Here is a 14,273-nt window from a genome sequence, read left to right as displayed (position 1 = left end):
CAGGTCGCTGAAACTCAATTCTGCAAGTATTATCATGCATAAGAAAGGCACTCTATTTTACCTAAAAGGAAACAAAATTAACATCCATCTCATGAATGACTGGTTTTAATGATTACTGATTGTACACAATTATAATGAGGACATAATTTGACCCACAATATAATCAGATGCTTGTTGTGATATTGCTTATGTTATAACAAGGGTCACTGATAACTGTATAGTAAGTGCTTCCAACGTGGAAGGTATTTGATGTGGGATATGTCCAAATGTGATCAAATGATAAAGATTGGGAAGTTATATTAGCTTCGCATGCTGTTTCATTTTCCTATTAGACCCATCTACCCAAACATAGATCTCCTTACTTGTAAATACAAATTTTATGTACTAATATATGACATATAAAAACATTCACAGACAAGCATTCATACATTTCTTTTCTCTAAAGCCTCTTATTTTTTGAAGCCAAAGTATGATTTAAAGATGCACTATTATACCTCATATTCTTGGAACCTGGATATTTTTTCACTATCACTGAGGCTGAATAGGTAAAAAGACAATATTTGATTCTGTCCATGGTCAGCATTAACAAAATGGATAATATCAAAATCTTAAAGCAGTGACTGAAGGGAGGGAAACCATAAAATAAAAGGGCAGGAGGACTGTCTTCCCTGTTGACATCTTTGAAGCTTTCTAGCCCACATATGCGATCACGGGTCTCTCACTAGTACCTCTGGCGCCTGGGGTAGTAAGTCCAATGAAGGGGGTAGGGTGGGGGAAATGGCTCTGAGGTCCTGTCTAATTCAATATTTCCCCAAGAGTTTCACACACAGCTGGGCCCAAATGCCACCTAAAACGGGAGTTCAGGATCAGGAGCACCAAATCCGGGTCCTCGCTCTGCCACTTACCCGGCTATGGGACCATGGGCCAGCCAGGTATTTGGAATTTCAGTTTATTCTTCTAGAACATGTAGACATTAATACTTGTCTCACATATTCTCACAGAACCACACGATTTCATGGGTGTACTTGGCACAGCACCTGCCCTAGAGTAGGTCTTTGACAAATACTAGCTGGGTTCTTACTCCAGAGGCTCCCAGGAAAGATGAGAGAGAGTCTGGAAGTCCCGTTGAGATCTGGATTTGAATCCAGAAGCATGTGAAATCAAATGGGATCACCAGGAGAAGGCACAACTTGGCTGAAGGCCCTACGGAAGCCTGAGCTCCAAGTGCCTTTACTTACTTTTATGATATCCCACCTCAAAGGAGCCTCAGCTGTTAGGCCCAGAGTCGGGAGGTACACAGGCACTCTTCATGGCCATGTAACCCTGCACACTACCACTAAGGGAAATGAGTGATTATTTCAATTGTGATGTCTTGATACTTTGGGCCACCATCCTTGGTATCATATTATCTGTGTGTAATTCTTTCTTCCTCTGCAGTCATTTAAGTTTTCATTTTCAACCACACATGTCCACTGGTTAACGGTGTGTCTAGGACAGGATCACCTGGTTAAGATTACAAACTGCTCAAATCAGTGTCTCTATTTATTTGGGGGGGGGGGGGGGGGGGGGGGGGGTGTGGGGGTGTCGTCCACCATAGCAATGATAATACATATGATTTGGGGAAAGTAACTCTGATCAAAGAGTTCATAAAATGTACATGGAGGATGCTCAAGTATAACCATAATGAAAACCTCAGACATTTAACAAAACATGTTCTCAAACTGGCAATTCCCTGGTCTCCAAAGGAAAATGGATCCTGCAAATAGTTAACTTTTCTGGGAAATGAGACACCAAAGAAAGCTTAATGTGTCCATTTAAGATATTTAGACTAAGTTCATTACTTCTCCCTCAGTGACGTCTTAGAAAATTATATATTATACCCCTGAGGCCCCAGAATACATAAAAAGGTAAACCATAGGTGTCAACTAAACTTATTGTGGTGATCATTTCATAAGACATACAAATACTGAGTCCTTATGTTGTACACCTGAAACTAATGTCAATTATATCCCAATGATAAAACGCACACAGAAGAGGTAAATCATTTTGTTCAAAGACTTCCAAATAGGTTTGTGCGAGCAATCTAGAAAGGATCCTACCTCCTTAAAGTTGTCAAATGCTGATAAAATGATCTCATGCCCGCCTCTGACAAGACAAACCGCTGCCAACAGTTCTAAGACAAGGGCTTTTGTCCTGTCGAAACAAGAAGAAACAAGCAAAAAAAAAAAAAAATCAGTGAAAGTAACATGATGAGTCAGCAGCTCCCTCCTTCCAAGATGGCTATGATAATAAAATATTTGCTCATGTATGTTTTTTACACTTTTACTAAGGTATATTTATATGAAAGTATAAATACACCTTTACTAACATCTATGTATGCGATTTATCCAAGGGAGCAAATTTGGAAGGCAAGGTTCCCACTCCCCAAATTATAAATTACTCACTAATGAAAATCAATTCTGGGAAGATTAGTCTTTCATTTCTACCAGTGAGTGACTCAGTACAATATGTTTGAAAAAGTTTTATTGATAAGCTGGACACCTGCGAACTTGGGAATATTCAGGAAAACAACCCACTGTTTCATTATTTTCCCCAAAAGTTCAAAATCTACTGAAATTAATGCTCTACATTTCAACTCTGCAATTTGCACATGGTGCCATAAAGATCCCCTATGACAATGCAAGTTTCCATCACCACTTCTTCCTATGCAGGAGATCTGAGTGGGGCTGGATTACAGCAGTGCTAATACAAGAATATTTTCTGACTTGAGAAAAGAAAATAAAACTCCATCTGAAATATTTTTAGAAGGAAACCCTTAGCAATACAGTCTAAGTTTTCAAATACAACATCAAGAACAGCATTGTTTTTTCATAAGATCACTTCAGTACTTTTCCTAGAAAAAAAGCTATTGCCAACCTCTACACGAAGACTGGCCTGATAATTCACAATGTCAATTATCTTAAGAAAAATGAGTAACAACTTCCCTATAGTGGAAGGCAAGGACGAAGAAGGACTACCCAGATTTTTTAGTAAACTAAGGAAGTGATCGCAAAATTGCAAAAACTATCATCAGAGGAAGTTTGAAATAATATTCAACATTTAAATAGGACTTTAAATTTTTCATTTCATTCCGTATCAGAAAGGATCTCATTTGTGATCAGATTTTTTAGTTGCATTAACAAGTTTTCAGATGCACAGTTTACAGAGGTATTCGGTGAAAGGGAATAAGATGTGTGAAATGCAGAATCCCTCACCAGAATGGAAAACATACTACAGTAACTAAAACAAACTGATGAAGACGGGCTTCTAGAGATCATCTGTGATGTGAATAATATGGCAGTGGCCTTTGCAGGCAAGTGAACAGAAGAAGCAATCGGCATGCACAGTTTTCCCTGTTTGGTCATACCAACGACATATGTAAAGGTTTGCAAACGAAGTGCGGACAAGGGATAGTAGTTGTAGTTAGCTTTCAGTGGTAAGTGGTATCACTAAGTCTGTATGAAGACTCTCCTGGCCCCAGTCCTAACCACCTGGCAACCTCATGCTCTCTACCCAATTTGGTAAAATTTGCAAGGATGCCAAGAACCAGGCCTCAAAAGAAGTGAAAGCTTGAAGAGAACAGTGAAGGGGTAATGCTGTCGCCAGTCTCTCAACTGCACCACATGTAAAACTGTAACTCAGCTGAGAAGAAAATTCTACATAGCCAAGGAGTCCACTGGCAACCTTAATTCAAAGAGGTGCACTTGCAAGTTTCCGAACTCTAACTTGACTAAGTGTTGACTGGCTCTCTTATTTCCCTAGATTTATTTGCACTTGAAAAATTACAAGGTAAGCTTACCTTGGATTCTTGTTGTTCAAGCTCAGTGCGATCTCATTGACAGCATGTGGATGAGACATGACCATGTTGAAACCATACTAGAAAAAAACAAAGCATTAGGAGTCAACTTAGGGGACTATGTTGATTAAAGGGAAAAAAAAGAACCCGAAGATTCTACCTAGTGTAATTTATACCATCATAAATGCAATTATGTCTCTACTGCCTGAACATATTTCTCTATGAAAAATTTTAGGAATCATGCTATTATCGAGGAACCATAGTCTCGTTCTTGATGACTGAACTATGGGTTTCTCTTCATTAAAATGGTGAAAAGCCTCCAGTCCAGTGATTCTCAATCTGGCTGCTCATCAAAATCATGTGGAAGAGTAGACAAAACACTACACTGATTTTCCAGGATACACCCCAGGTTAATTTACTTCGAATCTCAAGGATGGGACCCTGGCATCTGAATGTTTAAGCTGACTTCACTGTGCAGCCCAGGTTGACAACCACTGCTTCTAGTCCCCTCTCTGGGCAATGGCTCTCAGGACCAAAGCCCAGGAAGACCTGCATTGTTCTGAGACATGTTAGTTCAATGAAGAACAAGTTCAACAACAGGCTCCCGAATCACTCTTGATTCTGCTGACTTGAGGAATTATTCCTTCTCCTCCAAGCTCACTCTCAGTTCATGACCTTATTCCTAATTACCCTGAGAAAATATAAGCAAACAGGAAAAAAAAAACTTCTAAAAGCTCGCACCCCCACATCAATCCACACATAGATCCACAGCTTTCGTCCTCACCTCTTCCTGAAGAACTTTCCTGGGTTCTAATCCAAGGCCATTCTCTCCACTTGAGTTTTTTAAGATTTTATTTGACAGAGAGAGACACAGCAAGAGAAGGAACACAAGCAGGGGGAGTGGGAGAGGGAGAAGCAGGCTTCCCACGGAGCAGGGAGCCCGATACGGGGCTTGATCCCAGGATGCTGGGATCATGACCCGAGCCAAAGGCATACGCCTAACGACTGAGCCACCCAGGTACCCCTCCACTTGAGTCTTTGACCCCATTCCCCCTCACCAGCCCAAGAACATATCCTATGCTCCAGCAATTCTCCCGTCCCTCATTATTATTTCTCCCTCTCTGATTTATTAGCATAAAAACACGATGCAAATGTGCCCAACTGAAACAGTAACCACAACGGCAAAATCTCTCTTGACCCTCAACCTGTGTCCAGCTACTACCTTGTTTCTCCTCCCCTAACCTCTACAGCAAAACTCCAAGCACTCCCGGTCTCCGACTCTCCTCCTCCTGCTGTCTCTTGCAGTCACTTCAGTCAGGCGTTTCATCCCCACTCTCTCCACTGAAACTGTCCATGCCAGAATCGCCAATGACCCACACTTTGCTAGGCCCATGGCCAACTCTCACTTGTCGTCTTACAGGACTTAACAGCAGCACTGGTCACAGCTGAGCACTCTCTTCTCCTTGAAACACTGCCTGCACTTGGCTCCTACCTCCCTGGCTACTTCTCAGTCTTTCTAGCTAGTTGTTCCTCAGTGCTCCCACATTTAAACAGAGCACCCAGGTTCCTATTTTGGACCTCTTTGCTTATCTATCTACCCCTGTTGCTCTCAAGCATGCCCCTGGCTTTCTACACCATCTATTAATTCCCAAATTTACATCTCCAGCCTAGACCTCTGCCCTGAATTCCAGATTGGCATATCCGACCACTTAACTTAAGATCTCCATTTGGATGACTACAGACATCTTAAAGGGAACATCCCTAAAACTTTGCTCCCAATCTTGTCTCCCAAATCTGCTCATCATGTAGCCTTCCCCATCTTAGCAGATGGCAACTCCATCTGAAGGGGGCCCAAGACAAACACCTTGGGGCCACCTTCCACTCCTCAACCACATACCCAATGTCGTTGCCTTTACCGTCAAAAGTAAACCAGAATCTGGTCACCTCTCATCATCTCTACTCCTATTTTCCTGGCCCCATACCACCATCAACACTCACCTAAATCAATGCTGCAGCCTCCTAAGTGGTCTACCTCCTTTTGCCTTTGCCCCTCAAGGTCAATTCTAAATACAGAAGCTAGAATGGTCATGTTAAAATCAAGAGTCAGATCATGTCACATTTCTCCTCTGAACCGTTCAATAGCTTTCCACTCAAGTAAAGCCAAACTCCTTTCACTGGCTTAGAAAGCCCTACAACAGTAAGGACCCTGTGTGAACTTCAGATTTCATCTCCTACTCTTCCCCTTTTCACTTATTCCGATCCAGCCAACCTGGCCTCCTTTCTGTGCTTCAAGCACAGCAGGCTTATTCCTGCCCCAGGGCCTTTGCACTCGCCCCTTTTTCTACCTAGAATCTTCTTTCCCTAGAACCTCTTACCTTGTTCCCTCATTAAAATTGCTACGACAAATTGCTACTTCTCCGTAACACTTCCCGGGGCTGGCCTATTTAAAACTGAACACACATTTTCATCACTTCCTACACCTATTTCTTGGGTAGTTTTTCTACAGTATTAGTAACAATTCTCTGGAGCTGGTCTTCCTGGATTTAAGTCTGACTCAAACCACTTACTGACTATATATGTTCCCGGGCACATTACTTAACTTCTCTGTGTCTCAGTTTCCTCATCAGAAAAATGGGGAGAGTAACATTACCAATCTCACAGGACTGTTATGAGCTTTAAATTAAGTTAATAGGCTTAAAAGTGTTGGTCCTATTAGGAAGCACTCTGTAAGTGCTAGTTTTGTTTTTTGGGTTTTTGTTTTGTTTCATTTCCCCATCATTATCATCTGGAACACTCTTACGTTTTCTCAAGTTATTTATCATGTTTCCCCTCATTAGAGAGTAAGTTCCCTGGGGCATTTATTTATTTATTTAATGCCGTATTCCCTCTGCCTAGAACAGGGTCTGTCTGGCAATGCTCAAAAAATAGTGATTGAAAGAAGACATAAAATGCACATTCCCCTTCTCAAATTCAATGCAGCACCCTTCTGTTGAGTTTGAATTCTAATACTGACCCTCTACCTATGCATTTATTTTCCACTTCTGCTTGGACCCACCTTCAGCATCCCTATCCATGGATACCAAATCCTATTTTTCATTTGAATTAGGTTTTTCCGATTCTTAAACCCTGATTCCACTTATCTAACTTGGAACCTGTCAGTTCACCCTAGATACTCCAGGCTCCAACTTCGACTTTGTTGTTAGAGCTAATCCAACCCACCCATTAAGCTGGCTCTCTCCCTGTTATGATGGGGATCACCTGCATCAAAATCACCTAGAGGAGGAATCTGCCCTTTGAACAAGAATCCTCCAGGTGCTTCTTATAAAGATTAAGAACCACTAAGTCCAGGGGCGCCTGGGTGGCTCAGTTAAGCGTCTGCCTTCAGCTCAGGTCATGATCTTGGGGTCCTGGGATCGAGCCTTGAGTCCAGCTCCCCGCCCACAGCAGGGAGTCTGCTTCTCCCTCTCCCTGTGACCCTCCCCCGCTGCTTGTGCTCCTGCGCGCACTCTCTCAAATAAATAAAATTGTTAAAAATTTTAAAAAAGAACCACTAAGTCCAACAGACAGTAATTCTAACTTCCCACCTTTTTACCATATAACCCTTTGAGAACCACTGACCCATATGAGAGTCTATTCACTCCTAATGTTCCATTATCGCCCACAACCAATGGCTTACTCTGTCTTTAATGGTCACATTTACCCAATAATAACCTAAACAAGTTTATGCCTGTAGGAGGAAAACATCTTCCCTCTAAATACATCACGAAGTATAAATGCTAATTAAAATACACAGGCACTGAGTTAAATCTTGAACATTAAAATGAACCACACCCTTTCTTTTTTAGTAGAATCACATTAAATCCTGGTATTACTTCAAATAGAAATAATACAACAAAACCAAAGAGGACAAGATCTGAATCTGACAATTTTTTTTTAAAGAATCAGAACACAAACCTACCTGGTAATTCATGATGGCACGTAAACACATGATACAGACATGTACGTCATCTTTCTTACTCACTAATCTTGAATTTTTCAGGGTTCTTCTGCTTGGCAAAGTATTATATCTACAAATAAAAAGGGAAACTTCTATAAAACTATAGATCACCTTCTCAGCACAGGCACATGCACTTAAAAAAATGGAAACTGTTCTCTATCTTTACCTGCCCCTAATGAGGATTGTAGTTTTAGTTTGAAACCACCACCATCAAACCCATCACCATGAAGCTATTTCCATAGACGTCAAGGCCTACACGATTCTATGTACTGGTCATCATCTTGTCAAACCAGATACTATGGACAATGGCACTTAAGTTCATTCACAGCATATAACACATCAGATTATACGTGAGATTCATCAACACCCCCAAGGCTCCTAATCAGGAGATCTGCAGAGGTGATTGCAAACAACATGCTTGCAGAATGAATTTGCAAACGAGAAAGGGTGAAGCTTCATTTATACGTAGACCTTGAATCATCTGACCCCAGTTTAACTGCACCTTCCCATTTACTGCTCTCAGGAGTCCCTGTTAGGAGTTTAAGGCTAGGCAAGGCCATACATTAGCAACTTCGATATCAGCCTGTGATATTAGACCTTAATAGTATGCAAATGCCTCCTCAGCCTGATCCCTCAAGTAAAGCCTGGTGTGAAAGCTGAAGCTGAGGTGGAAATGTGCTGGTATTTCACAGGGTAAGGAGGTTTCCATGTTAAGACTCATTCGGAGATCCCACATTGCTAAGCCTTAGTTCTCCCGTCTGGAGATTTCTCAGAGTAAGGAAGTGGCAAGGTCAACATGGTGCTAGGAGACAAGCTACCACCACCAAGAGCTTCCAAGTGAGCTGTAAGTGAGTGCCTCCACGGGCAGTTTTCTCTGCAACTCCAAGCCTGAAGTAAAAGCCAATTTGAAAAATTGTCAACTACTCTCTGATAGCATCAATGACAGAAATGATCTACAAAATAAGCCACAGACCTTCCTTCTTCCTGAACTAATTAAAGAATTTAAAGGAAGTTCTGATTAATATTAACCACGTTCAAAAGCCCCCACAGGTGCAAAGAGTTGAAAACTGAATTGACAGGTTTGTCTGAAACTGTTCCGCTGAGCAGCCCTTTTAATTCATTTTCTATTCAAAAACTATCAAACAGAAGATGATTTTTTCACATAAGCCTACGAATGAGCCAAATAGATTTGAGAAAAGCACTTCAATATGTCACTTGCCTCCATACACCTGAATGTATAAAATTTGCTTATGCTAGTCTCAAGGAGAATGCTCTATTTTTTTGCTTTATGTCATGTCTGTTTTACATGAATATGCACACACGTATTAAGGAAAAACAGCTACAAGAAAATATGATAGAAATTCAATAAATTATACAGTAATCTCAGGTGATGTGGTTGTAGATTTTTCTTTTTTGTTCACATGTAATCTCTAATTTTCCTATAATTAGAAAAACTTCTATAATAATAGTTTAGTATAACGGAGGAGGAGGAGGGGGCGGAGGAGGAGGAAGAGGAGGAAGAGGAAGAGGAAGAAGAAGAAAGAAGAAGAAGAAGAAGAAGAAGAAGGAGGATTATTCAAGGACTTCCTGCCTTATTCACACTTGGAAATAAAACTGCAGCAATGGAAGTTGGCCTAATTCAGCTCTGAATGCAAAAACAAAGTTATGGAAATGAATTACGATTTTGGTGGTAGTAAGCACAATTTCAACATCTAGAACAACTCTAAAACATGTCGCTTCACCACAGCCCCAGCCTGAGCATGTCTGCTAACACACCACATGGAGGTCTCACAGAGATTGGTACCTCTTCAAACAATAACCACACAGCCAGCCTGACCCCAATGTCTGTGGGCTTCTTCGTCTGTATCAGAAATTCTTTCCCCACCTCTTTCTTAATTTAGTCTAACCTGTTTTGCATTTCTTTAACGGCATCACTTGTTAAGTATATTATAGCGGATGATACAGAGAGGGCATTTTTAATCGAAAGCAGTGGCTAACCAGAGCAAAACAAAGTTATCAAGTTCAAAAAAGAAAAAAGGTGATTTTCAAGGGAATCAACTGTCCTTATTGCTAAATTATATTTACATGCAGCAATGACTGCAGATCTACTGAACAAAGCAAGTGACTCTGGACGGCAGAGGGATCGGTCAGTTCTACAGAGTTGCACGTTTCTGCATCCCTTCCACATATATTTTAATGATTCTGCCAAACAGACCAAACATACACATTAATGGTGTTTTCTAAGAGATTTAAAGTTACATAAGCAGGTTCCTTCCTTGCACTTAATAATCCAGTTCTTCAGCTTCAGGATTGTAATAAGACTCTAAAAAGCAAAAATGTCTTGGTCATTACTTGCATTATTTGTAGAAACTAGCAAAAATGGATTAATTATGACATTCTAATTAGTAACACAAAAGGTTTCTACTTATTGTAGCAGGTGGGTGATCTCAAATATACACTTTGGATCAACATTTAAAATGTATTTAATATAAAACAGCACATGAATACTTATCAGTATTTAAGGAGCTTAAAACATGTCAAATAAAAACAAAGTATATTTTATTGATATTCTATGCTTAAAAAATAGAGATAAGCTTTTTCCCTAAGTGTACAGCATTTAATCTAAATTTTGTTTTTCCTCCCATTTTTGGTTTATACAAAAATGGAGAACTAAAGGCAGCATTTGAACTTGTATTTAAAATCATAGCATCACAGTATGTCTTTAAAAAACACCACTACAACCAATAACAAAAAGTCAGCATCGAAAGCCAAAGGAGACGCGTGGTATCATTTTTACCAATCTTTCCTGCTGTGGATCAGCAAACAGAAGCCCAAAGAAATTGCAGCCACACAGCAGGTAAAAAGTAAGAGACAAGTGTCCTCACTGGGATTCAGGGCAGTTTCTTTTTACAAGTTGCAACTCACAGACAATATGTCAGGTGATCATGTGAAAAAGCTACTGCCTACAGCCATCTGCGCCGGCAAGTTCTTTGTCGAATGCTCATTTCCGTCATCCTGACAGCACTGGGTCTAGATAGGTGCCATTCCCCCACTCCCACCAATTATTTCACCAAGCGGGGTTAAGGCATTTTTTCAGAACACCGTGGTCAATGCGCTCAGTAAGCAGTTTGTTTTTTTTTAATATTTTGTTTATTCATTTTGGGTGAGTGACAGAGATGGGGTGGGGGAGGTGGGGAGAGGGACAAGCAGACTCTGCGCTGAGCACAGAACCCGACGCTGGGCTCGATCCCACGACCCTGAGATCATGACCTGATCTGAAAGCAAGAGTCAGACGCTTAAAAGCCTAACCGACTGAGCCACCCAGGTAAGCAGTTTTCTTTTTAAATCTTTATCCTGTATCACTTATCAGAAAAGTGAAGTTTTTTTTAATTTAATGTAATTTAAATAATTTAATGTAATTTAATTTTTTAATCTAATTAAGTTAATTTAATTTTAATTTATCCTGTATCACTTACCAGAAAAGTGAAGTTTTTTTTTTAATTTAATGGGAAATTTTGCTCCATATTTTGGAACTCTTATTCTAAGGGAATTTTCTCTCATTAAGTAAATACAAGCGGATAGAGGTCACAACTCTTTACCTCTGCAAATACAAATATTTGCAGATGACCTAATTTAGGATCACATTAAATCTTTTTGGCTTGATTGTAGGGACTGTGCCATGAGTTAGCAGGTATTCATCTACTCTTCAACAAGCACATATTGTGGAATTTGACAATCTATTTAATTAGATATTTGATTTGCTTTAATTATCACCTGATTAACTTACCACCTTTTTTTTCTGTTTGCATAGTTTTAAATTCAGCTCTAATGTATTGGAGTACCCAAAAAAACATGTCCCTATGTAGCTGGTTTGAATAGATCCCTTTGAATTGACCCTAAAATACCAACAGAGTTAAAACTAACAATTTCCTGGATCCACTTTAACCACAACAAGGACACCTGGACAAGGTGAGCCATCTAAAAGCACTGGACTTGATTAAGGAGTACATTTGCATTGTGATGAGCACTGGGTGATGTATGGAAGTGTTGAATCGCTATACTGTGCACCTGAAACGAATATTACACTGTGTTAACTGGAATTTAAATAAAAACTTAAGAATAAAAGTACTTGCCTCTGATGTTCTCCACCAGCCACAGGAAATCAAACTAAAACTCATGTTTAAGGTCCAATGCTGGTTTTATTAAACATCTCCTGTTTATGCTAAACCTACTAAGTGTTAAGGAAAAACAAAAGATAACGAAAGACGGTGCTTCTGCCTTTAAGGACTCATCGCTTACTTTAGGAAGCAAGAGGTAACTACATTGATAGTCCCTGTATGAAATGTGCTCTGCCCACACTCCAACCCCAGCCCCTCCTTCTGCTGCATGCACATGATCATGTACAAAATAAACTCAGCAGGACACACACCTGCACAGCACAATATGATGGAGTGATGACAGTCACATCTCAAAGAAGTATCATACTTAAAATCCCCATGGAGTGAACTTTTCTTCAATCGAGCCAGGTTTGACTGAGTTAATACAGACCTATTCCTGGAAATGGTCTTTAGGCATATGAAAGGTGTTTTTAAATAGGGTTCTGATTCAAGAAGTCAATCTAAAAGGGATGGACAAATTGTGGGGTGAGTCTCATAAAGGTGACACGACAATGAAGATAACTGAACATGAACTATTACCAATGCAGATTTAAAACCTACCCATCTCTTGTGATCCTTGGATTCATCATTTTTGTCTGTATTTTAAGTGTGGATGTGTGTTACTTTCCAAGGAAAGAAAGAAAAAAAGTTGCATAAAAATAAACACTTGTAGACGGTCTAGGCTTAGATTCCCCTAAAGACAGAGGGCCAGCTAAGGGTGTGATCAGAATGCCTTTTCCACTTCAATCATCCTGTAGAAGGCTTCCCACAAGGCCTCTGATGCGGAAAGCTGGCCCTGCTCTACCATCCTAAAGCAAGATGTAGCATTTCTGGCATAAGGCCCAATTCCACAACACATGTAACAAAAGAACCAAGTATCATCGGAAAAACTGGACTTTGAAAAAAATCTCATTCCCTGGTGCTGCAAACCTCCACCTGGACATCAAGGAGGAGGCTGAATACAATGATTAACAGTTTCCACAGACAAAGGATGAAGGTAAGTGATTAGTGCCATAAAACTCCACCAAATGTGAGTCACAGGGGCGCCCGGGTGGCTCAGTTGGTTAAGCGACCGCCTTCGGCTCAGGTCATGATCCTGGAGTCCCGGGATCGAGTCCCGCATCGGGCTCCCTGCTCGGCAGGGAGCCTGCTTCTGCCTCTGACCCTCCCCCCTCTCATGTGCTCTCTCTCTCTCTCATTCTCTCTCTTTCAAATAAATAAAATCTTAAAAAAAAAAAAAAAAGTATGAGTTACAGATTCCCTCAATGTTGGGTTGGAAAATCAGCAATACTCAGTGACCAATTAAAAACTCAAACAGTTCAAAACTAGTCATCGAAACCAAATGCTCAGGTGCTGTTGCATCATCATGTTGACACATGTAAATAAGGTTCACTCTATCGTAGTTGAAAGAAAGGGTGGATAGAGCAGCCTGCATCCGGTTCCCCGCCACAGCCTTGAGGCTAAACCCTGTTCGCCTTTCACAAGCACCGATCATCCTAGTTCAGCTCTTTGAAAAGACTTTCCACAAAGACCTGAGCTTTACAAGGGATTAAGTGGGTGACTCAGCAGGAGGTATGGGTGCTTCCGTGGTAATCTAACAAACTTGGCACATGTACCATTACAGAGTTATCCACAGTGAAACCAATTGCTACAGTATTTCCTTCCTGAAGTTATTAGGAAACTTCTCATAAAACAGTCTATTTGAGCAGAGCCAGATTGAAGACTGTCGCTCTGGTTCACTGTGGTGTATTTAAAAGGCCCCAGTGAGAGGCAGCACTCATTTCTCCCAGTCTCCTATGGATAACTGAGGCAGACGAGCCACATTCCTGACCAAGTAATAGGTTTTGAGTGATCCCAGGTTCTGTCAACAGCTAATGGTGTCTGTTCCCTTAACAGAGGCTTCAAACTGGTTTCTTCGCTAGTTCTCTAACCACACAGTACATCATAGCTTCATCGAGGAGGAGGAGGAAAAGAGGCTTGGAAAGAACTTCATTTCCATTCTGCCCCTCTGCGGGCTGCCAGGCTGATGGTTTGCACTGTGATTATGGAGCTACTGGTTTTCGAGCTACTGTGGACCTAGAGAGGGAGGGAGGGAGAACAGGGCAAGTGAAATGCCACAAAGCCAGCTGTTGCTACCAAGATTCACTCATTTTTCCTAAATAAATGCTCCCCAGATTGCTGCAAGACGAGCTAATTTCTAGAATTCTGAAACCGTTGACTCTGGCATATTTTGCCCATCTCCTCATTGTTTTCATGGATGACAGCATTCAAAGAGTCCTGACTC

General features: G+C 40.8%; 1 protein-coding gene across 4 annotated transcripts in view; it reads right to left on the bottom strand.

Annotated features, from left to right (window-relative positions):
* FMNL2 (formin like 2) overlaps positions 1 to 14,273 on the bottom strand; it is a 303,778-nt gene that overhangs the window by 58,495 nt on the left and 231,010 nt on the right. For all 4 annotated transcript variants that reach the window (XM_044913291.1, XM_021703351.1, XM_044913290.1 and 1 more), the window contains exons 7-9: positions 7,794 to 7,902; positions 3,839 to 3,915; positions 2,100 to 2,193 (exon numbers count right to left, since the gene is read on the bottom strand). In XM_044913291.1, the coding sequence (XP_044769226.1) occupies positions 2,100 to 2,193; positions 3,839 to 3,915; positions 7,794 to 7,902 (280 nt within the window). The remainder of the gene's footprint in view (positions 1 to 2,099; positions 2,194 to 3,838; positions 3,916 to 7,793; positions 7,903 to 14,273) is intronic.

Source organism: Neomonachus schauinslandi, chromosome 3 (assembly GCF_002201575.2).
Source record: "Neomonachus schauinslandi chromosome 3, ASM220157v2, whole genome shotgun sequence".
NCBI classification, from domain to species: domain Eukaryota; kingdom Metazoa; phylum Chordata; class Mammalia; order Carnivora; family Phocidae; genus Neomonachus; species Neomonachus schauinslandi.
This window is presented reverse-complemented; position numbering and strand designations above follow the sequence as displayed.